The sequence below is a fragment of the Diadema antillarum genome, unplaced genomic scaffold, assembly GCF_040938485.1.
Source record: "Diadema antillarum isolate AM-2024a unplaced genomic scaffold, OU_Dant_1.0 scf00000111, whole genome shotgun sequence".
NCBI classification, from domain to species: domain Eukaryota; kingdom Metazoa; phylum Echinodermata; class Echinoidea; order Diadematoida; family Diadematidae; genus Diadema; species Diadema antillarum.
In genome coordinates this window covers 3145936-3171033 of record NW_027271000.1, presented here as the reverse complement: position 1 = coordinate 3171033, position 25098 = coordinate 3145936, and the positions used below count along the sequence as shown (strand labels likewise).

At 39.1% G+C, this 25098-nt stretch overlaps 2 protein-coding genes across 2 annotated transcripts in view; both read right to left on the bottom strand.

Annotated features, from left to right (window-relative positions):
• LOC139719489 (fasciculation and elongation protein zeta-2-like) overlaps positions 1-7597 on the bottom strand; it is an 89847-nt gene extending 82250 nt beyond the window's left edge. The window contains exon 1 of the mRNA XM_071630907.1: positions 7229-7597. Within this exon, the coding sequence (XP_071487008.1) occupies positions 7229-7530 (302 nt within the window). The 5' untranslated portion in view covers positions 7531-7597. The remainder of the gene's footprint in view (positions 1-7228) is intronic.
• Positions 7598-21857: 14260 nt separating this feature from the next.
• The window catches only part of LOC139719541 (autophagy-related protein 2 homolog B-like), a 67286-nt gene continuing 64045 nt past the window's right edge, over positions 21858-25098 (bottom strand). Inside the window, exons 41-44 of the mRNA XM_071630956.1 lie at positions 24895-25016; positions 23806-23960; positions 23062-23214; positions 21858-22299 (exon numbers count right to left, since the gene is read on the bottom strand). Of these exons, the coding sequence (XP_071487057.1) occupies positions 22069-22299; positions 23062-23214; positions 23806-23960; positions 24895-25016 (661 nt within the window). The 3' untranslated portion in view covers positions 21858-22068. The remainder of the gene's footprint in view (positions 22300-23061; positions 23215-23805; positions 23961-24894; positions 25017-25098) is intronic.

Below are 25098 nucleotides of genomic sequence, written 5' to 3'. Positions count from 1 at the left end.
GAACTTGTTCGTTACACTTACAGGATAAATGAATGACCATTGCCAGACGTTTTAAGTGGTGGGGGGTAGCCGCCAGACGCCCTTAAAGACCCAAATTTTTCCAGCTAGGCTAGCCTAGCTGAAAAAGTAACCTCATGAAACCCACTGGAACTTGTTCGTTACACTTACAGGATAAATGAATGACCATTGCCAGACGTTTTAAGTGGTGGGGGGTAGCCGCCAGACGCCCTCAAAGACCCAATTTTTTCCAGCTAGGCTAGCCTAGCTGAAAAAGTAACCTAATGTAACCCACTGGAACTTGTTCGTTACACTTACAGGATAAATGAATGACCATTGCCAGACGTTTTAAGTGGTGGGGGGTAGCCGCCAGACGCCCTTAAAGACCAAACATTTTCCAGCTAGGCTTGCCTAGCTGAACAAGTAACCTTGTGAAACCCACTGGAATTTGTTCTTTACACTTACAGGATATATGCATGACCGTTGCCAGACGTTTTAAATGGTGGTGGGGGGGGGGAGGGGCGGGGGTAGCCGCCAGACGCCCTCAAAGACCCAATTTTACCAGCTAGACTAGCCTATATATAGCTGGAAAAATAATCTCCTGAAACCCACTGGAACTTGTTCTTGTGATACACTCAAAGGATAATTGAATGATTGTTTCCAGACAATAGCCGCCAGACGCCCCAAAGACCAAACTCTTACCAGCTAGGCTAGCCTAGCTGAAAATTAGGAAAGTAACCCCATGAAACCCACTGGAACTTGTTCTTACACTTACAGAATAAATGCATGACCGTTGCCAGACGCTTTAAGTGGTGGGGCGTAGCCCCCAGACGCTCTCAAAGACCCAATTTTACCAGCTATAAGGTTTACATATTTCAGAAATGATAGCAGTGTAATTCCATAACAATACCGCTTGCTTGCTAGTTCACCTGTCTATAATCTATGCATGCCTTATTCTTTTGTTCTGCTTCCTTGAGCCCCAACTCATGCATTCTTATGGTGACTCTCCCATGTCATCATCCTTGTTCATTGCAATTTGTTCTATTTTTTGAAAATATTCTTATTCTTCATCCCAATTATTACAAATTCTGAAACTCTGTCCTCAGTATAACTAATTCATAGTTGTACAAATGTAAAAATCTGGGAATCACCCCGAGGTCTCCTTTAATGGGGGAGTTTCTTGAGCGCACAGGGAAACATGCTTTGAAATATCAATAGGGCAAGTGTTGAGACGAAATACTGTAGAAATATGAGAAATATACAGTGCTGTGGTTTTGGTAGAAGAAATAGGGTATCTGTATTTGTCCTCAGTGATAACAAAAAAACTTATTTGGAAAGAATAATAGACATCAAAAAAGAATTGCCCAATCAAACATGTCGGGATTTTTCTCAAACATCAGTGTTCTCATTTTCTTTGCAGAGTAAAACATAAATAAAAAAACAAAAAACAACAACAACAACAAAAAAACAGGGCCGGGTACAGTATCCGGATGGAAATTGCTGGGATGGGCGTAAACCCGCGGGTATTATAACATAATGACGTGAAAAAAAGAACAAGACCAAAAACTACTTTCTTTCTGTGCCCTGGGGAGAAATATTCATCAATTGCATTTTGGAAATGTTGAAAATCACAACTTTTGATGAAATTGTCAGTATCTCTTATATGAAGGTTTTTTTTATAATTAAGTTTCTTTCCTCTATAACCATGATAAAACAAACCCCTGATGATTAAAACAAAAGACAATCAAAACTTGGCAAATGAGCTCTTTGGACATTAGCAAAAGGGAATACATTAACAGTTTTTGCAAACGCTTTATACAATTGTCTAATACTCCATCAAGCTCATAAAAAATACAATTGTACTGCAACAAGAAATCCATTCAGTAAGACTCGTCCTCGGTGTACATAGCTTAAAATGCCAACTTTTAAAAAATAATTCCCCAGCTCTTAAATTTACTTTAAAAAGGGGGAAGTAAAGCTCAACACCGTTGACCTATGACTTTTTAGGTACCGTATCACCTTACGGTTGAGGAGATGGGTAAAGAAAAATTATTAACGAAATAAAACTTATAGGAACATGCTTCACATGACCTCACCGTTTTCTTCTCTAAAGAAAGAAACGAAATCTGATTGTTCAAGAGTGTTTTTGAACATAGTACATTGCAAAAGCAGAAAAAAAAATCAGTGTTTTTAAGAAACATAAGTTACAACAACAAGGAATTCCTGTCGTGTCTAGTATTGCACGTTTTTGGTTTGGAGGGTTTTGGATGCGAATATTTCAAGACAAGTTTATGCTCCGGCACTTCAATGAACTTAAATGTAAAGTAATGATCAACCTCTCTTGCCAATAAACTCAACATTTGCTGTTCTTCAGTAAAGCATATGACAGAAACATATGAGAAACATATCTAAAGTTCATATGAATAAGCTCACAGCAACAACAAAAATATTATGTTATCTATAAACTAATACTATATGTACTTAGTTTCGAGGGATTAAGATGCAAAATGTTATGACAAAAGCCCCTACGTGGCTACCAGCAATTAAACATCCTTCAACTTCTTTAGCAAATGAGCTCATGTGTATCATCTTCTTGTTGAGAAGACGAAGATGAGTAATGATAAAATAACCAAACTATCAACTTTCCTTAACATGTTTTACATGAAATCATCATTGCCTTCTCGTAACGAAATTGAAAAAAAACAGAACATCTGAAATTGTTCAAAATCGCTTCTTGATAAGATGAAAGCAAAGAAAACTTAGTGTTTGTAACTACTATGACACGTGTCTACAGATCTGTCATGCTCATAAGAAACGTAACTCACAGGAATATAATTTTAATACAGTAAGTACTTGGTTTGGAGGACATTTAGATGCCAACTTTTCAAGAATAGTACACCAGCACTGACATTAACTGATGAAAAAAAAAGGAATGCTCAGCTTCTTTATCCAATTAGCTCATAGGTAATTCCTTGTAGTTGAAAAAAAAAACGAGTATCACATAAAGATATAGACTTCCCGTAACATGTAGGCCTATCACAGGTCATGATCTCCACATTTGCTCCTCTTAACTTAAAAGAAATAAATATATATCTAAATTTGTTTTAAATGACCTTTAGAAAATATGAAGAAAAAAATCTGTGTCTGCAAAGGCTTGACACGTGTCTAATACTGGGTCACGCTCATATTAAACGTAGCTCACAGGAACAAGGAATTCACGTGTGTATAAAATAATACTGCAGAGAGGGTGCAAAGTTGAACCCTTTATTGAGGGTGCGAAAATGTTCCCATGGGTACATCTTTCCACCCACACTAAGTGGGGCTAGATTGCACCTCTTCTTGAGGGTGCATCTTTCCACCCACACTAAGTGGTGCTAAGTTGCACCTTTCTTGAGGGTGCGATCTTGCACCCTTTACCTTTCGGCGCACCTTTGCACCCCGTGTAGCCTTTACATCTTGGTGCAACTTTACATCCTTTCGTGAGGGTGCAAAGAAACACCCAAAGTTCCAAGATTGTGCCTTGTTTTGAGGGTGTAATCTTGGAACTTTGGGTGCTACTTTGTACCCGCAAGAAAGGGTGAAAGTTACACCCTCGGGAGCAACTTTGCCCCCTTGAAAAAGGCGCAACCTCGTACCTTTAGGTGCAACTTTATGCCCGAAGGATGCAAGAATGTACCCTCTCTTGAGGGTGCATTCTTGTGCCTTATTGGTATGATGTTGCACCTATGTGGTGCTTATTTGCTCCATGACCGCTGCAAAATTGCTCCTTTAAAGGAGCAAGTCAGTGTCACTGCCTGCTCCTTTATAGGGACAATATTGCCCATCATCTCAAGGTGCAACTTAGCATCACATAATCGGGTACAATTTAGTTCCTTAACTACTCTAAACCTTGAATAGTGCGAACTGATGTAAGCCTATTTGCTCAGTATATAACTTATGTTGTTGTTGCACTCTGCAAAGTAAATAGGATTAGTGTAACTTGGATCTTGTTAATCATGAAATGTGTGTGCGTGTGGAATTTGTGAGTTGTGAAAATGTTAATGTAAAAGTTAACTTAGTTGTGTTTGAATAATATACTGAAACCAAAAATTTACCCAATTACCTTTTCAATAAGGTGAGCACTATATCTATCAAACAGTTAACCTTCTCGGCAAGAGTATACATTTGCATGAAGGAAGAGGTGAAAATATGATATGCAGTTGCCTGGATACGTTTTATTCAAAACGTTCTTGAATGCGTACTTATTCACATAATCTATAAGAATAACATATGCTTCTTACCAGTACTCAAAGCCTCTAAAACAAGATCATGCTTCTTACACTTCTAAAGTATACACCATATCTTAAAAACAAAATGTAAGAGGATTTAAGAAGCTATTTGTATGCATTCAAACGAATCCATATTTCTATCTAAAATCTAAAACGTGTCTTGCAAAATGGGAATTTGTTTTATAATGACGATGCCAATTGTCTTAAAGTCCTTATCACGATATGTCTTGGAGTTCACGCTTATTGAAAACATGAGATTCTTGGCACGTAGATTACAACTATGGTTTAAAGAGTTAACTGAGATACGCATACCGTATACGGGCATTTCGATGAAAACATTTAAATACAAGGTACTGTAAATAATATGAAAATCAAACTTGATACCAGCCCTTATCGGCAACCAATACAGACTATGGAGGACTGCAGTTATAATTGTGTTCAGATATTGTTTTGGGTGATACACGCATGCCGACTGATTTGGGATCAATTCGAGTCCCCCTCGAGCTGAGATTCCGGAACTGCAATGAGCAAACCATCATTATGCATAACAAAGTGACTGAGAATAATGCATGCACCAGTTTCTGTTTCGTTGTTCTATACACAGAAAGTTGTTTCGTTTTCCAATCCTGTGCAGGCACACAGAGATTTACAGAATTCAATCATCTTTGGCTATAACGCCATGGTCGCGTGCAAAATGAATGCAGCTTATCTAACTTAACCTGTAGTTACTGAATAGGGGACTACTGTATATTCAATTTATACATTATTAATCGGATGATAGAACCTGTCAAAGAGAAAATTGCAGATATCATATACCATTGTCAAATTCACTTTCTGTTCTATACATAGTATCAATGGAATGTTATGAACCACTTCAGCATTACCAATCAATATCATAATTATTTCCCTGAAACGGCTGCATTTGTATGAGCGGGAAGAGTTTGGCATCATCCATAGCAAGAGTCGTGACTACAAAACTAAATAGGGCCTACATGTATTATACCAGGTTTTAGTACACTTTGAATCATGCCCCCCCCCCAAAAAAAAAAAACACCAACAACAACAACAACAACTCAGTGAAATGTTGTACAATGTATGCCCTACTTCCATTAACCTATGATCTTTGACCTTTGAATACATGGCCCGCATTTTTTCAACGAATAGGCATTTGGATGCAACGTGGGTATTATATAAAAGAAAAAATGTTTTAGGAAAATACATTTAACCACTTCAGAAATAATTATGGAACAAATAGCAAAATATTGACACGTTCACTTCTTCCGTAATGACATGACAGAAGACTTTCCTCACCGAATCGTTCTGCCGTAATTCATGAGCAAGTCATGGATATATAATTAGTTCGATTAAAAATATACATTGAGTCATTGCAAAAGCATTGAATGAAAAGTATGCTTCAGAACTACATCATTGTCATTCTATAACACTAATAATATAGAGCTATTGGTCCGCCATATTGCCTAACAGGTCGCTGTCCTCCTACCACGTTTGTTTAGCAAATAAGGCACAGAATTTAATTTTGCACTTGTTGCCAAAGACTCTAATCTTCTTTACCGCTATTCTCAGGCATGTATGCTGGTGCTGTATGAATTAGAAACGGAAGCTTACAAATATTCACCATCTAACAAGGCAAAAGCGAAGTGATGTCTCGTCCACGTATCGACTTTGTGATTACAGAGATTTTCAAATGGCATAGACCTAGTTCATTGACTTTTTGAATGTTGACGTAGTCGGACTTCACCAATATTAACACTTGACAGCAATCATTAGATGATCTGAGGAGTGAATTTGGTGGTCATATAGCTCAAAAGTGTGGAAAGTTATAAGAACACCAGAATACTATGTCGACAGTGTTTATCAGGTGAGATACAAACATAGAACAAGTTCCAGTGGGTTCAGGAGGTTACTTTTCCAGCCAGGGCTATAGTCTAGCTGGTAAAATTGGGTCTTTGAGGGCATCTGGCGGCTACCCCCCTCCCCCCCCCCCCCCCCACTTCTTAAAACGTCTGGCAACGGCCATGCATATATCCTGTATTAAAGTGTAAATAACAAGTTCCAGTGGGTTTCATTAGGTTATATTTTCAGCTAGGCTAGCCTAGCTGGAAAAAGTTGGGTCTTTAAGGGCGTCTGGCGGCTACCCCCCACCACTTAAAACGTCTGGCAATGGTCATGCATTTATCCTGTAAGTTTAACGAACAAGTTCCAGTGGGTTTCATTAGGTTACTTTTTCAGCTAGGCTAGCCTAGCTGGAAAAATTTGGGTCTTTGAGGGCGTCTGGCGGCTACCCCCCACCACTTAAAACGTCTGGCAATGGTCATTCATTTATCCTGTAAGTGTAACGAACAAGTTCCAGTGGGTTTCATGAGGTTACTTTTTCAGCTAGGCTAGCCTAGCTGGAAAAATTTGGGTCTTTAAGGGCGTCTGGCGGCTACCCCCCACCACTTAAAACGTCTGGCAATGGTCATTCATTTATCCTGTAAGTGTAACGAACAAGTTCCAGTGGTTTTCATGAGGTTACTTTTTCAGCTAGGCTAGCCTAGCTGGAGTTGGGCCTTTAAGAGCGTCTGGCGGCTACCCCCCACCACTTAAAACGTCTGGCAATGGTCATTCATTTATCCTGTAAGTGTAACGAACAAGTTCCAGTTGTTTTCATGGGGTTACTTTTCCAGCTAGGCTAGCCTAATTTTGGGGGGTCCTTTTTTTGGCCCTCCTGGCCACACCCACCACCGATGACCAGCCAGACGTGCATTTCCACACTTAGGGGCATATGTAGTAAATCGCTATATACATAAAAATTGGTAACCTTTTCAGCTAGGCTGACCCCCGCTGGCTCCCGGACTATAATACCTTCTTTCAGAAAATCAAGCAACATTATTCATGCAAAATTAGAATCGTCGATAATCATAGAATACAGCAAATACAGACGTTTGGGGGTAGTCACTTACTTGCAATTTTTCATCATCTCCTCCTGTGTCAGTATTTTGACGGGTGCTAAAGGCTCCGTGTTGAGGTTGTAGTTACGGAAGCATACCGCTAGCTTGTCATCGAAATTATTTACCAGATCTTCGATGGATGACGATCGCATTTCGTTGAAATTATCCGGACTTATTTCCTCCTTTGGTGACAAAACCGGCAATGCCTCTCCATTGGAATTTATGACATCTGCTGAACTACGGAAATCTATGAATTCTGGCCATTCGTCACTGGCATCGCCGTTTTCTTCGAACACAGCTAGTGGGGCTGCCATTTTGGTTCGAATGATTCACAACTTGCAGCCGCCGCACATTCTCTAGTGCAAGTACGTGGTTGATGTGTGAACTCTGGCCGGTGGGCGCTGGCGCAGGTCACCGTGTAGTCCCGCTGGATTGGTATGTAAATACGGGCCAACTTGACGTACACAAGTCTGCGACGTGGTATAATTTGTACACGATACACCGACGCGCCTACACACATACAAATCTATAAGAGTACCCTGTATTCAACGTGCATTGTCAGTGGAAGTGCCCCATCTATCGGTAGCTGACAGTAAACGATTTGAAGAAGTTACAGGACATCGAGAGTATAAAATCTTACAAAACTATTTGTACCGGTATAGTTATTGTGTTCTTACAATCATTACACACAACTGCCGGCTTTCAAGATTGTAACATTTCCGTCTACTAGTAACTAGTACGAGGTGTAAAAAGTATCCTCATCATGTATATGAATCAATTCCTTACCACAAGCAATAACCAATACAGCTGATCCACGTTCATTTAAAGATGCATTATTCAAACATTTTGAGTAATGTCCCTTCTACCATGACCTTTGAACCAAAGTTGAGTGTTGCTCTACCAGGGCTGATCAACGTACACCATCAAGATCAAGATCAAGATCAAGATCAAGATCAAGTATAAAAGCTTTAATTTCGGATTCGTTCGGGGAATCTATCTCATCAATCTATTCATCTATTTCCTCAATTTGCTGTCTTGTTCATACTCCTTGTCTACTTAGATTATTATATGCATACTGCTTTCCCTTTCCATCTATCCATCTACGAGGAAATCCACTAGACATAAGTTAAGTTGGGAAAAGATAAGTGAGTCTTGAGAAAAAAAAAATGTATGATGCGCCGCACCATATCACGCTTGGGAAGGGAAATGTAAATCGTTTAGAAACCGCACCACAAACATGACGGGGGACATGGATCGAAAGGGAGTCAATCGGGATTAAATCAAGTATACATCACACGCACGTATGGTAACATGGTAACATTCTGGTAACATTGAAAGACTCGGTATATGTCTATGTGATGTATATGTATAACAACATAACAATATTGCTTTACTGAGGTCCACCATTATACTAATACATGTAAATACTCCAAAAAGTATGTTCTGTTTGTTTTGTGGGGTGTTTTTTTTTTTCAGATTAGCTACATCTGTTGAGTCGCGTTTACTAAAACGAGGGCTATCGATATTTACAAGAGGTAAGTTATTTGCAAGAAAAAGAAAAGGAGAATCTGTTATATACGGTTAACTCTTTCAATAACTTTTGACAAGAGCATGAAAGAATAGGATAGGACGGTAATTGCTTAAAGGGGAGGCATCTTCTTTCGTAATTGATTGTATATTGTGGGTATGACTTACATAGCAACTTTCATTTTACTTTGAATAATACATTATTTCTTCATCAAGTTACCATTGTGAGTATAAGCAGGGAAATGTATTCAAAACTACTTTGTTTAAAAGGTTATCACTTATGTTAATCATGACTTGTCTAATCACTAAATTTTGTACAAAATGCAATTATGAATTTAAATGCAAATGTAAAGTTTACAAGTAAGAACAGATTATAGATTTTGTTCAGGGTTGCCATACTTTCAAACTTCTTCATATCAAGCCCTGCAACCCCTCAAACATTGATAAGAAAACAATGTAAAATAAAATTTTTAAGGCTCATTGATTTTGACAATGACTGCGTTATGATATCACGATGTCAAGATATACCCTTATCCTCATATTATCTTGAACATCTATTTTCTTTGTAAAAGTAATGTTCATGAAAAAGCTGCAAAAACTATCGAATGAAATGAAATGAAGTGAATTTTTCAACTCAGAAGAGGTTTATCTGTATTCCACAATAACTGCAACATTAAAACTGAAATGAAAGCTTGGAGTGAGGCGTATCGAGAGACGCAAGAAAAACTGTTATCCGGCCAAAATATTAACAACACATTTCTCAGAAAAAAAGGAAAACAAATCAAATGGCCATCATCTCTTCTTTTTTTTTTTGGGGGGGGGGCAAATGTTTGATGAAATGCTTGATGACTGCTGCGTCAGGTGCAATACAAGCTCACATTTCTTTCAACAGGACAGGATTTATCCTATACATTTCAAGTTCAGAAAGAAAAACAGTAACTAAAACAACCTACAAATAAATCAACAAATTAATGAACAGCGAAAAATACAAAAGTCAAACCCTAAAACACAACATCAATAAACAAATCAAGCTATGCCCCGGCTCCCCCATCACACACACACACACACACACAGGTGGTCATCCGTACCGCATGCGCGTTCCCGATTTTTCGGGAAAGGGGTATATTTTCAGGGCTCACCTCGGGGGGAAAATCCCCGAAAATTCCTTGAAATAGGGGGGGGGGGGGTCCTTTATCATATTTCCCCTATTTTTTTTCCTTCTAATTAGGGGTATTGTTTACAAATCTTTCCCAACATCTTTCAGACATGTCCATCTGTAGAAATCCCAGCGTGAACCCCGAGTGAAGGAATAGTGCTGTATAGGAAGTACATGTACATCTTCACTGGTACAATCAGCATGAGAACGTCTCTAAATTATATTCCTCTCCATGCAGGTGCTGAAATTGTGGACACTCTTTACCTTAGCACTCTCCATTTATTTAGGGGGTAATTTTGTTAGTTCCCTTCCAAAAGAATGAGATGGGGGGGGGGGGCAGTTCTGCTGGCCTCCCTTCCAAAACCCTGAAATAGGGGGGGGGGGATTTTGATGGCTCCCCTTCCAATAGCATGTGATAGGGGTCAAAATCCTAACCCATTTCCCTCCGTAAAGGGGTGGAACAAGCGTGTATTGTTGACCGCCTGAGTGTGTGTGTGTGGGGGGGGGGGGATGGGTTAGGGATATGCCTACCTATGGCAAAGAAAATGTATATGTGTTGCAAAGAAATATCTCTCCACTGTGGGATCATCTTCAGACCCAATTTTGTTTGTAATTGTATTGTTTATTCATGAAAGAAAAAATGTTGTTCTATAGTGCAATTACGCAAAACATCAGACGATGTTCAGTACATGATGGCACCCCCCCCCCCCCCATTTCAGGACAATATTCATGCAAACATACGTGATAATTATTATTCACATACACTTGTTATATCAAACCATGATAAATATCTGTATACATACAAAAACACCCCTCCACACACATGCATAGACACCCCTTATCGCATGCACGCGCACACACACACACACACACACACATGCACACCTTTTTGCTAAAACCAGGGAGGTGATCTCGATCTCTGCTACACCCCTCAAATAGCATCTAAAATAACACATGCTTTGGAATTTGGGTGCCGCGACTGTACAAATCAAACAAAGAACCATTAACAGCAGTGAAAAGAAAAGATGTTTAATACAATAACCAGAGGATGAACCATTTAAACACGCAGATCAGACAGACAGACATACGTATACACACATACATATAACACAATGCACATACGCACATACACACAGCTAAGAATGAAAATCTGATGTGGTCATTAGTGTTGACCACGCACTAAGAAATATTCTGGACATAGTACCTGTTCATCGACTTCCTCAGATATTTTGCCTCTCAGAAAGCACAAAAAGATATGAGTTGTAAACATAATAATTATACATATTATTGGCCAAAATAATTAATTAGGTAATGTGTGCACTGTTTCTCCGCTTGCTTCTCAGCCCCCCCCCCCCACACACACACGCACACACATATATGTAATATATATATATATATATATATATATATATATATATATATATATATATATATATTCATGCTTGTATTATCATACATCGTATTTACATCGTTACACACACTGTCATATGCGCACACACAATATTCCCTTATTCCTCCATCTATCTATCCATTTATCTCGGAAAATGCAGATATTATGGTCCTTATTTTCCAAAGTGACCACTCTTTTGTAAAAACACACACACACAAACACGCTTAAAAGAGAGAGAGAGAGAGAGAGAGAGAGAGAGAGAGAGAGAGGGGTGGGGGGAGAGAAATACAATGATTTATCCAAAGGTTAGATAAAAGAGAAGTAATATCTTGTCCTATCACAGTAAAGACTCCAACCTAAAACATGCTGGCATACATGCATATACACACACATACAGCGTTGACAAACAACAAAATAAAGAAGGCTGTCGTCTACCAGTGTAATATTGCGGCACGCGGCAATGGCCGCCAAGCTTGGCTCTACATTCATTCAAAATGTCACGCCTTCTTCGGCTGTCGCTTTCATTGATGAGTAATATGACATAATTCTCTCATCACACTTAACTGGTGTTAATTAACATATCTGCTAACGATTTGCTCGGCTTACACAAAGACTCGTGGTGGGGAAAATTATATTGTTCTATTCATCCTCCAGGTATTCACCGTCACTATACAGATTGAGCCGAAAAGAGCTGAAACTGGCCGGATGCCCCGTTCTCTTCAGTCATTATCTGTTTCATTGGGTAATTAACATGACAAAGCAAAGATTAATCTGAGAGTTCGTTGTGACGGGGTGCCCGTTCAGCTATGCAGTAGGATTACCCTTGATTTTAAACACTGAAGTTAGCCCTGTTTATTTGAGTGATAATGTACCTCGCGCGCCGGATAAAGCTATTATGTGGAAGCGGCTAGCACACACGTTGCTATCAGAGGTAACTCGCCGGGCGAACAATAGCTTCTCATTTATCGCGTAAAAGGCGAGGGACGGTAGTCGACCACATTGGGTGTAGCGACAGACGGCGGGTTTGGCTTAAAGCAATGAATAGCCTGAAAAGGCGTTCGACACAAAGCTTTTAGTTTGCGACAAATTTGCATAGAACAAAAGCATAGTTTGGTGGGTCTGCGTTTATGTGCTGGAGAGTTAATAAACGCTCAGAATGCTTTGAGTGGTGTCGATTTTTTTCATCTCGAGCTTCGTGGGAACGGATGCAAACCAAAACGTTGATGCCATTTCTCATCTGAATGTTGTGGCGTGAGGATGTCTTTTCTCGAATCATATCTTAGAAAAAGTCATCTCCTTTTCTAAATATAGAGAAGAAACTGCGTCCATTTGCAAGTGAACCATAATATCTAACTGAAGCAATCAAGGGGAGTTAGAATGTCGCCAGTATTATCCGAGAGAACGGGAAAACGTTGTCCAAGTCCCATAGCATCGCCAAGACTTCGGAAACGTGTCCGATGCAAGAATGCGGAGGAGGAGAGCGAAATCACTCGAGAGAAGATGGAACTTGCAAAGACCATCGCAGAGTTTCGCGTTGGCGTCTTTTCATCCTCAACCTCCTTGTGTCTCGACAAGCCCTTCTCCGAGGACATCGTTTGCTCAGGGAACCTCTACGCTGAAGGAAATGCACCCAGCGATACACTGACTGAGACGCTAACGCCATCGAATAAAGGTATCTTGTGGATTCATTTTTTCCTATCATTTTTTTTTTATAAACACAATGCATTTCAAAATTCTATCGCTGTGGACATTATAACTAACTTCATTGCCAGTCTTCGGACTGAAGGTGGTATTGTTAAAGATCGTGGCCTGTGTTGATGAAAAAAGATCTCTTAACAGACACATCTATAGTGTCTACTCTATATTTTTAAAAAAAAAGAAGAAGAAATTTTCCCGCTGTCGCATAAAAACACCTGCAATTTATATGCAGCGAGTTTCATACACGTACTGTAGTAAGGTTGTTGTAAACTCGCTTAACTATCTGATAAAAATATGCTTGCGTGTTTCTTTTCACATATCGACAATTCCTACATCTTATGTGTTTGCTTGTTTGTTTGTTTGTTTAAGATCTGTAAAACAACTAAAATGGACTAGGATAAATAGCTTTAATTAAATAGGCAACAGTGTTAGGGGTTACTATAGAAAGTGTTTGTATTCAACACAATCCGGAATGACCGAATTCGTAGCTATAAATATGATGGTCTTTTTCCGTTCCTGCACAGATCAACAGCCAAGCCTCATCACCCCGGCAGACTGTAGCCCACCTTTCTGCATCAGTATGGACAAAGACGCGGTAGCAAACATCACAGCCCCGTATGGTAATTCACCAATTCTTCCGGTCCGTGCGCATTCGTTATCCCGCGTCGTGACTGCTGCCGATCCATCAGGTGCGGCGCCACCAGCCACACCCAGCGGCCCCAAACCACCACCGTCGTCGCGGCGGCGCCGTGGCTTCACCGCGTGCGAGACGGAGCTGCTGGAAGCTGCGTTCCACATTGCCGACAATCCCGGATCCGCCACAATGAAGCTACTCGTACATCTCACCGGTCTCGAGAAAAAGAAAATACGGGTATGTTCAGAAGTTTTTGAAGATATATTGTACTGATTTACTTGTATCAAAAGTGCTTCACGAAATGGTCCCTTACAACATCAATATTGACATCAGGGGTTGCACCCTCCACACTTTTGGCAAAAAAAAAAAAAAAAAAAAAGAGAGAAAAGAGAAAAGAAAAATGGGTATAAATTGAAGGAAAAAAGAAAGACAAAGATGCATGAACACCCATTACTCTAGATATTTCGGGGGTTCAAATTTTGTACGTAGAAAGCATTAATCTTGACCAAACCAATTACTAACATCTAACCAAATTAAAGAGTTTCATTTTCAGCTTTGCTCTTACAGTTTTGATCCACATTTCTATGTCCATATTTGTTTCTATTGTCGGGTATCCTTTTACACTAAAATGACTGATTTTTTACCTGTATTTTTACCTAAGGTCATTTTCAGTTTCATGTGTATACTTAAAACATGGGTATCCTACTATTTCTTCCCCTGGACTTACATGCACATGAAACTTACACATGCAATGTTTTGTAAATTCCAGTGTTCATTGAATATTGTCATGATTTAATTCAAGTAATGTATGAAACATAAACTGGAGGAATATTGAATATAATATGACATAGATATCACACATAATTTTATGTTGAAACAAAGTGAGCTACAGTATTCAAAATTCATCCTAAACATTTCACTATCAATAGAGTTTATGTCATGTTTATGCTCTGCAGTATGACCTGTTAACATCAAAAGCAGAAAAAAAAGATAATGATTTAATTGTTTATAAAGTTTTGCATCGGTGAATACATGTAAAGTTAATGTTTAATGCTTGTTTGTATGTATGTATCTGCATCAGTATAATGATTGTGATAGTTGCCTGAATGTGTTTCAAATATGTAGTTTTTTCATCCTGTTGATTGTGTCAATTTGTAGGGGTGGTTCAGGACTAGACGTGACCGCAAAGAGCGAGAGGAAGCTAAAGCAGGAGGTTCACCTTCCACCACCACCCCAACGACAGACACCAAACCAGAGCCCCACGTTGCAGTTCCACCCCAGTACTGGCCCGAGCCCCTCCGACACATCCATGCCTTGGCACCCCAGTGTGCAGGGATGTACTTCACACCAGGCTACCGCTTGCCAGCGCAGTACCCGTCAGTTCCCTTTTCATCACTGCCCCCATCGCTACCTAGGGTTCACCCAGCAGGATTTGCCATGCCCCCAGCAGTCGTACCGCCTGCGGGAATGGTCCCGCAGCCGCACCCAGCCAGCTCGGCATTAACCCAACCACCGCTTCATCATCGAGCGCCGTCAGCAACCGTTGCCTCCGGGGGATGTTCATGCCCTGATTGCCTTCAGTCCGGAGCTCCGCAGGCGCGACCAGCAGCAACAGCTTTCTCACCGGCTCCAAGTGTGCCCTACCTTGTCCCCTGGGTAATGGTACCCGCCGCAATCCCAACTCCTCCTAGCGGAGTCCAATGTGAGCCTAGCGTCACCAGCCAATGATGGGTTCTTGGAGGTCTCCTCCTCCTCCTCCTCCTCCTCTTCATTGACTATATGAAGACAGATAACTCAGTATGTGCGTAACAACTCTGGACTCTTCTGCAGAAATGTCTCTGATATTCTTGATACTTCACAACTTTCTCGGGAGTATTTTCTTGGAGTGCACCAAGATGATTAGCAGGAGATTTGTCAAATACCACTATGTACTTGCCAAAGAACACTGTTTGCCAAAGAATATATGTACAAGTTTTGTCTATAATAAGGCAGCTTTTGATTAACTGTAGACTTCATGTAAGAGACAGTCAGTTTTTAACAAATGTGTTAATGTAAAAAGTGTTGAACACCATTGGTAATGTAAGTTGTGAGACACTTGTTTTGGTAAAGAAACAGCTAATATAATATCTTTTTTCTTTTTCTTTTTTTTTTGTTGTTCCATTTTAAAGAAGGCATTTAAGTCGCAGCGGTATGTTTCAGCATGTACAGGAGATGACATACATGTAACATGTCCTAAAGAATGTTGTTTCAAATGCCACAAATTATAAATAAAAATTAGACCATGTTTGTCAAATAATGAGCAGTTACGATGTAGAACATTAGGATAATGTGAACATACTGTAGTAAGTAATCCTCTTTAACTTTGGTAAATTCTTCTGTTGTTACCGAAACTTTAACTACCATATGTGATACTGTGTTGCTACATTTGTTTGGTGTAAATAATGCATGCACAAAAATATGTGTTTGAATAAGTTAAGCTGTCAATTCCTTGCACTGTACTGCAACATTCAAACACATAATCTAGCGATGTGTAATCACAAATATAAGTGAAGTAAAAAGACTGCCTACATGTAGTGCAACCAAGTAGGAACATACACAACTGTAAGTAAAATCTCTAGTGAAAACTTCAGGATCTTTCAACTAATAGACAAAGGAATCAGCATATCACAAGTGAGTGCGTTCATACATGTATGTAATTCATATTTTATTTATTGTCATAGGCTTGCCACATTCACCAAGATGTTGTACATGTAAATCATGTAGCACCATCCTTGCAACTTCTTTTACGCACTGTTAACATCATTTGATGAGAATAAATTATAGCAAAGGTGGCGAAAATAAAATGTCAGTGTTCTATCAAATATAACACACATGTGGTGAGTGTCTATTTTTCTCATGCACCTATCTTATTAATCACTAGCAGTTGTATATGTCCTAACATTATTTTACAATAGAATTGTACATGGCAAGTATAAGATCATTTTATTCACATTTAGTTATATCAATATACAGTACAATGAATCAAGTACTCCTTAGAGGGATATGTGACTTTCTCACTGACAATCTGTTTTGTCATCAAATTGTCCACAACTCAGCACTGTATCAACAGCTCACTCAAACACTTGTATCTTTACGGTGAGTTGAATGACACATCCACATCACACAGACAAAAACATGTACTCTATTTCTGAAAATGTGCAACTAAAAAAAATCCAGACAACTTGATATCGTTAAAAATATTTCATATAGTGGTAACATAAAAACCTAAGGATGATATGTGTATTGACATAAGATGATTCAAGTACAGAACAATACACATTTAAGATGTTGGCTCTCTTTGCAAAGGAAGCAATTCCATATATTACTTTTTTAATAGTATTTGAACATGTTCAGGACTGATTTCAACTTCACTTGTGCTGATATAATTCAAAAGGTAATATTAATATGCTTGCTGGATGGCTGATTACTATGGATACACTTTTCTGTTTGCTACACACTTAATTTCATTAGACTCACCAATCTTTTGCTGCTATAGCACTTAGATACCTGCAGAACTTATATGTTCAATATCCATAAATATTTACGAGGACAAAAATTGCAGCAGAATAATGAGACATTTGGGTAGTTACATGTAGATCATTGCACCAATGTTTTTGATAACTTCAGCACAAAATATCACTTCAAAACACATCCCTACAGCAGGCAGTAACACTGCTTCAAAACACTTTTCTTAAAAGACCTGCACTGGCTCCATATATATATGCTACAAATTAAAACTCACTGTCTTCTGCATGTCACGATGATGGTCTTATTCATGTGCCATTTTGAGCATCTTTTACTCACCCTACATTTGATTTGCATATCTTGAATACAGTGCAGGTATATAGAAGCGATTCTGGCATAACGAAACACCACAGATGTCAACAGTGATATTTTTTTTTCCTTTTTTGGCTTAGATTTTGATTACATGTTCCAGCTTTGCTCAAATAGTGTAACTATCCACATACAGAATAGGCATTTTCCCCACGTAACTCACTGAAGTCACACTGACCCCAGGGAGCCTCGTTTACCTGTTCAATCAACTGTTTGCTTGCTTTCACATCATATCATAATAATATGCCATAAACAGCAATCAAGCTCAAGTGAAAGATTTGTTTCATGACAGCAACACTAGGCGGCAGTACAGCATGACTGATCTGCGATCACCACAACCTATGTAATCAGCAGTTTACCACGTACTTCCATTTTGATCAGTATACAGAAATAATCAGGGATATTCTCATAAATATATTTGATTCATGCATTTGTTCTGAATTTTAATGTATATGAAATGTGCCATAGTTAATTGCCGAATTCCAACAGGGGTGACCGTCCAACAAAGTGCGCATATTTCCCTACCTTTTAATATGGAGGAGTGTCAAGGATTGGATTGACACATTTACTGGAATCGATTTCCACAAAACATATATCCTGTAGTCAGAAAAAGCATCTCCCACCAAAATTCACATTCTATAACTCCCGAGTTGGACACTCAATTTTTACAACATCCAAATTTTATGACACAATAGTCGCTCATAATCACCAGCCATGAGCAAGTCTTCACAAGAGCATGTCTCCATAGTACAACTCTTCATTCTACATTTTACAGAGGGATAGTTGCTGTTAAGACAGAGGTCTGTGAAAGATGATGAGGTACTTGGAATGCTTAGAGTGTACCTGTTAGATAGATAGGTAGATAAATAGATAGAAAGATAGATAGATAGATAGGTAGATAGATAGATAGATAGATAGATAGATAGATAGATAGATAGATAGATAGATAGATAGATAGATATAGACAGATAGATATAGAAAGAGAGAGATAAATATAGGTAGATATGTAAATAACTAAAGAGATAGCTCAAGGGAAAGAGATCGAGAATTTAGTATTTTAAACATACTGCCAGAAAGATGTAACTGTAGGTTATATTACAATTCTCTCATTCTCAGTACTTTCTATTCTAGCAATAAGGGACGGCATGACACCACCAATATTCAAATGCTTTCACGACACACCTCCCTTAAAAATCTCTCAACTGTCTATACATCACATTTGACAGAAAGACTAGTTCCAGGAATTCTTCAATATATGAGAGGTGTTCTTAATTACTAAGTATTCCTGTACCTAATACGAAGCAGATCATCACACAGTTATTCTAATGCGCTTCAAATAATACCGGGCAAGGTAGCTGATGTTCCAAATATCTTAACTTGGCTTACCATGTGCAAATATTGTGTAGAACTGCACTAGGAGCTTTCCAGCCAACTACTGCTTGTGCAAAAAAAAAAAAATAAATAAATAAAACAAAATAAAATAAAAGTGGCCTGAGCACAAATTGATCCCTTAAGTTGTTCTCTAGCTGCAAATGGTGACTCTCAAACGATACACCAGCAAATTCCATTTCCATAAGTATGTCAATCAGGCTTTGAACAAAGTTCAGTAAAGTAGAAAAAAAAAGAACGATAACTGGTTGATTTTTTAATTTGTAAACATGTGGCACATGACTGAAGGCACAGCACAAATGAGGAAGCACGCAATGTGATGGTAAGCCCGTGCACAAATTATGAGTGGTTATTTCAGCAGTTCTCAATGCAACAACCCCAAAAACAAGCAGATGGCTATAACAATACACGATGGGTTTATAGAGGGATACACCACCGACAGGATCATTTAAGAAGTAATGAATGTATGTACCTGTATGTATTATGGAGATAAGGATTATGCATTTTGCTAAGACCACCGATACTTTGCACACAGTCTAGATTTGCTGCGAGGGAGCTGGGCAGAACATTTTCTGTGACAGCACGCTTGTGGGGACACCGAAAAACAAATCACACAACAAAACAATTAGCAGCAAACGGTAGACAAAAAGCAGGTGAAACAGCGAGCTTGTTATAATCTTCTACATGCTTCTTCATATACTTGAAAAACTTATGCATTCAATGCAATCATGGATGGAAATGGCATTACCCTAGCACACTACCTTAGCAGCATAGTGGGTAAACAAGGTTTTGTGTCATCCCACATCAGACTAGCATCCTTGGTGAATTGGGTTTTTGTGTGTCGTTGGCTTTGTTGTTGTTGTTGTTGTTGTTGTAGTTGTTTTTTTTTTTTTTTTTGGGGGGGGGGAGTACTTACATGACATGATAGAGAGTATAAATGTTGATTAAGTATGTTATTTTAATCAATAAAAAAACCCAGCTACAGATTGCATATTCAAATGCTACCAACTCTCTGTTCACTGTGATGTATTGAACAGACTACTGGATTAACAGTACATACATGGTAGATAGAGATGACAAGACTCAAAGTCTGCAAGAAACCCTTACTCTTACTTTTAAAAGCCACTCTGCCGAGTTCAAACAGCCCAACATACTGCCTGTCTTCTCAATGCAAAAACACATGAGGAAAGAAGTGCAACATGAATGAATCAGAGAACAGCTTATCAGTGACAACATTACTATCATTCCCCACACCATTGCATATATGTATTTAAAGCTCACTTTTCATTTTACTGATGAATATCTTTCATTCTACCACTTTCAACCTTTTCTCACACAGCATGTAGAATACACATTTCCAAGAGAAAGACAACAATGTTAATACACTCTCCAACCTGCTGGTGTGAAAGTCAATATCCTTCCTCTTCCATCTACCCCTTTGGTATTTTACCTTTCAATATACAATATTAATTTCATATAGACTGGCCTTGAGGGGGATACAATGCCTGAAGTAGAATCATATTGAACAAGTCAAAGACAAGGGCAATATAGTTCTAGTAAGGGCGATTAATGTCGTATCCATCGAAAGTAGCCAGCCCATATCATTAACATTAACAAAATCAGACATCTAGAGCAAATTCTGATGATTAATGTAAATACACCTTCAACTGAATTTAATATGGGAAAAAACAAATACACTATAGGGAAATTTTTCAGCATTTCTTGCTTGCATAAAAGCAAGAGTTTATACACTTGTAGTCAGAGTTCGTGCATGTAGCAAGTGTTCACGCAACAGACGAGACAAATTATTCCAATTTATCGCCTGCTATTCTACATGCAACATCCCACTGACTTTTGGCAGTGGGCAATACACAATTTTTTTGGCCCACAATTTGGTGTGCTTGTCAAAGTGGGGCAATAAAATGTGAAAATTAAATAGCTCAAATGTCTGATGTGGTTAATAATGGTATATATCATCAGATGGCACTTTCCTTATATTGTGTCACACAAGTTATGTCTTGTTACTTACCCACATGCACCGAGTTAAATGAAATTTCAAAAGTCACGTTAGTGCACTACATAGGCTTATGCTATCTACAACAGTAAAAATGCTGTTTAGGTTTGTGCTCTTGTCAAGCGATCATACTCTACATAATTGGTTCTCCACAGTTTAAATCACAAAATGGCAATGCCTTTTCTATCTTGGGGATGAATATTCTTTTTCATTGACTGGTACGGCTTTCTATACAGCTTTCTGTTCGCCTTCCACACTGAAATAAAAATATGACAGGAAGTGGTCTATTTGGGAAAAGCCTCAATCTAACTGGTAATATAAATTTCAAGCAACATCAGTTTTTCACACGTGGAGCAAAATGACAAACCTGTATTTTTTTTTGTCTTGAATATGACATCAATATTTAGAATATATGCCAACATCATATGTGATTCACACTTTAATATGATATTACTAACAGCTTGAGGTACACACAAATCATGTACACCATCCAAATTCTGGTAATATGATTGCAATCTATGCTTGTGTGCATATGGGAAGTACTAAATTTACTTTTCCATTAAATCTGAACAGCTTGGAGATAATGATTTGAGTGTAGTGACTGTACAGTGTATGCTGACCCTGGTAGTCATTGAGACTGTTCAGTTAATCCAACTTATAGATTCACTATGTAACCCTGCAGCCATGTAATGTCCCTATTACAGGAACCATACTACTGACAGTAGACTCAAGTTTCTGCACATTAAAGCACTACACTGAGATTACACTGCTTCTCTTTAGATATGTGGCAATGCTACAGCTAGGGGATATCACACACAGTATGTATGTTTGTAAAGAGTGCTCTAAGACAACGAACATGAGTTGTGAAGTAAATGTTTGCATTCTGCATGGTGATGGATTAGACTGTTACACAGTGTGACTGATTAGGAGGAGAGTGAAAAGCTTGTCCTTGTCCCTGCCCTGCATCAATCCGGAGCCAGACCACACACTCCCACCAAACATCCCCACCGTCCCCATGGAGATGATTGCACTACGTTGGCATCTCAATCTATCAAGACTCCTCATCAGTCACCAATACTTCTGATTAAGGTGATTTTCTACCACTCCCTTGCTTTACTAAAATAAGAATTCGATCAAGAATCTCTCGCTGTCGTCTGACGAGGACCGGTCTTCATTTAGCGTGCGAGCGCCACTTCTCTGCATCCTCCTTCCGCGCATCGGGCAGCATCTGGTTGCGGACCCCGCCCAGGACGCTGGAGGTGGCCTCCGTGGCCAGGATGAGGGGCCGGATGACGGAGGGTGGGATCTGGCGCAGGATGCCTCCCACTGCGCCTGACACCCCCTTGTGCTCGTGTTCCTCCATAGCCGTCTGCATGATGGCCGTCGCCGTGTCACCCAGACCCTGCATACGTATAAAGTAGGAATTTCATCTTGCATGAAGTTGGCAGAAAGAATTATATCAAACAAGAAAAATAAGCAACAAATATTATGCCCAATGTATTTCTTTAAAAAAACTTTGATCCACTGGAATTACAGACTTCACTGCAAGAGACAGTACAAACTCACTGTTCACTGATAGACATAAAGTGATATCGAAGCAAGACATATAACTAGTGGTTAACATTTATCAGTTTGGTAGATGCATTCAGAAAATATTTTGTATACTTTCTTTCATATGAAAACTTTTTCTGATATGAGAAACACAATTCATCTTTACGATGACTTGGCAATCCAAATATTGATAAACACATAAAAGAAGCATTTCTGTCAGGTTAATTTAATGTGTTTTGTTATGTGTATGAATCTCAGGCTGCTTCTTTGCTTGGAATTGTTTTTGTTTTTTGCTTTTCATTTTTTAATCTACTGGGGGTGGTGGTGGAGTTGGGATGGTCCTGACTTTTTCACTTCCAACTTTTTTCATCCAAAATGACTTCCATTTGAGGGAAAGGAAACCTAATTTGTTAGTAATTTTTGTCATCTTGATTTGAAAATTGTCACCCTGAGCTTGTCAATCCTCTCCATAAAGAGAAATACAATATCTGATGATGATGCAACCTCTTGGAAATAACTTGTATAAGACATGAAATGTGCGTCTGTACAGTAAGTTGTCTTCCCTGTGGACAGTATGCATGTCATCAGGGAAAGCAGTGTTAAACCAGCTCACCTCTCTGACCACATTGATGGCATTGGCCATGCCCTCCCGGAGGTCGGCTGGCTGGCGGGCCAGTCTCTGCTGACCAAAGGGGCCGTATGTGATGGCCCGATTGGACACACTGGGCCCCGGAGATACAACGTCGTAGGCCGTCTCAGCTGCAACCTGAAACAGCGCCATTGAAAGTGCACCCATTAGCTCTGCAAGGAAACAACTACGACCATTTTTGTAACAGAATGCTATCAAACAGCTTTGTCTCCTGTGTGTATGTGTGTTGTTGTTGTTTTTTTTTGTGTGTGTATGTGTGTGTATATGTTTGTGTGTATGTGTGTGTATATGTTTGTGTGCAAGGTGAAAAGTTAGCATTCAGTAGTATGCAATGGGCTCTGACGCAAATATCCTTAACCCATTGAAGACTAGGCCCGAGTATACTTGGGCAGGTTGTCTATGGGAAATGCAAGTTATAGCAAAATCAGCTTGTCCTCAACGGGTCATATGAAACAATGGCTTTTATTCAGTGACTCAATGTAAAACCGAATTGACATTCAAGTATTTGTCAATACCACATCTCATATTCATATCCAAATGAAGTATATGTCAAAACTACCAAAGGAACATGCTCTCATTAATTCTATTTCTTGAGTATAAAATATTCCATATTTTCTTTCATATGCATCTGCATAAAAGATGTGGATTTAAAGTCTTGTTACTAATTCTCTGCCCCTTCTGCCCCCTACCAAATTCTGGAAAAATTACCTGAAGAAGTTTCACAAATCTGTTGGTGAGCTCCACCACAGCCATAGCTGTGGAAGTGCCAAAGGAGTTGGCTCCCCGCTGGATACCACGTACTATCCTACCATCACGCTTGTACTGCTCTACTGGTAACCTCAGCAGGTCAAACATTCCCTGAACTGAAGTTGTGACAGAGACAGATAGGAACAGAACATGATAAGATGCATCAAACATTGAGACACCAAACCAATGCTAGAACATACCATTACATACAGTGTATATGTATCTCAACAATCAAATACCATAAGCAGACCTCCCAACCTTTCTGACTGAAAAATAGGAATGATTTGGCTCACAAGAAGGAAAGAAAGAGCAAGTCCCATTAGAGTGTGTAGTAAAATTTTCAAGAAAACTAGGAAACTTCCATTGAAATAAGAGCTGGCAATGGTCAAAATTCAGATTCTTTCCTCCAAATTCAGAATGGTTGGGAGGTCTGCATAAGTGAAAGCACATCTTTCATTAAAAAAAAAAAAATGGCACAGGAAAATTTGAGTTATCCAATGTAACTGGATTGATCTAATTTGCTTATTTGGTTGTTTGTTTGTTTCTTGTTGTTTTGTTTTCATTTTTTTTCCTACTGTACAAGACAAGATAGCTGGAAAGTCTATAGCCAGCTGCACCATCTTGAGTGGTGCTGATCTTCCATGGGGACCAGTTATATGAATTGCGCGTACTGGGACAGACCACTTCATTGGCTTATGGACCCTTCTCATTGCTATGAATGAACGAAGCAGGACATTTTACATGTGTGGCTTGTGACTTTCTCACAGACAGGGCCTCAATTTTATGTTGTATTAATGTCACACCTGTTCCTATAGAAGAATATTGAGGTCAATTGTTATCAATTTCCAGGTTGCAATTAGTCAAGGCATTGTGCTATGACATCATAATCATTTGTTCATCTAGAAAGAATGATGTGACAAACCAAATAAGCAAATGGATAAATACAATATCACACAGCATTTCAAATTGTGATATATTGAAAAATTTGGTTGTAGTAGTCTTGCAAATGGGGAACTGCCTGATTGCATGAGAAAGATGTTTGTAACTTACACAGCTGCACAAAGGAATGCATTGGTCCTACACCTCCCAGCACACGAGGGAGCTGTGATTTTTTGATGTCCTGGGCCCACTCATTGAAGGCATAAAGGAGCAACCTGTCCACACCCAGCAACCTGCATCATTATAAAGAGCATATAAAGTAGAGAGTTACGAGACACAACGAAACCATGGCCTATGTTTGGTCATGACTCTCCA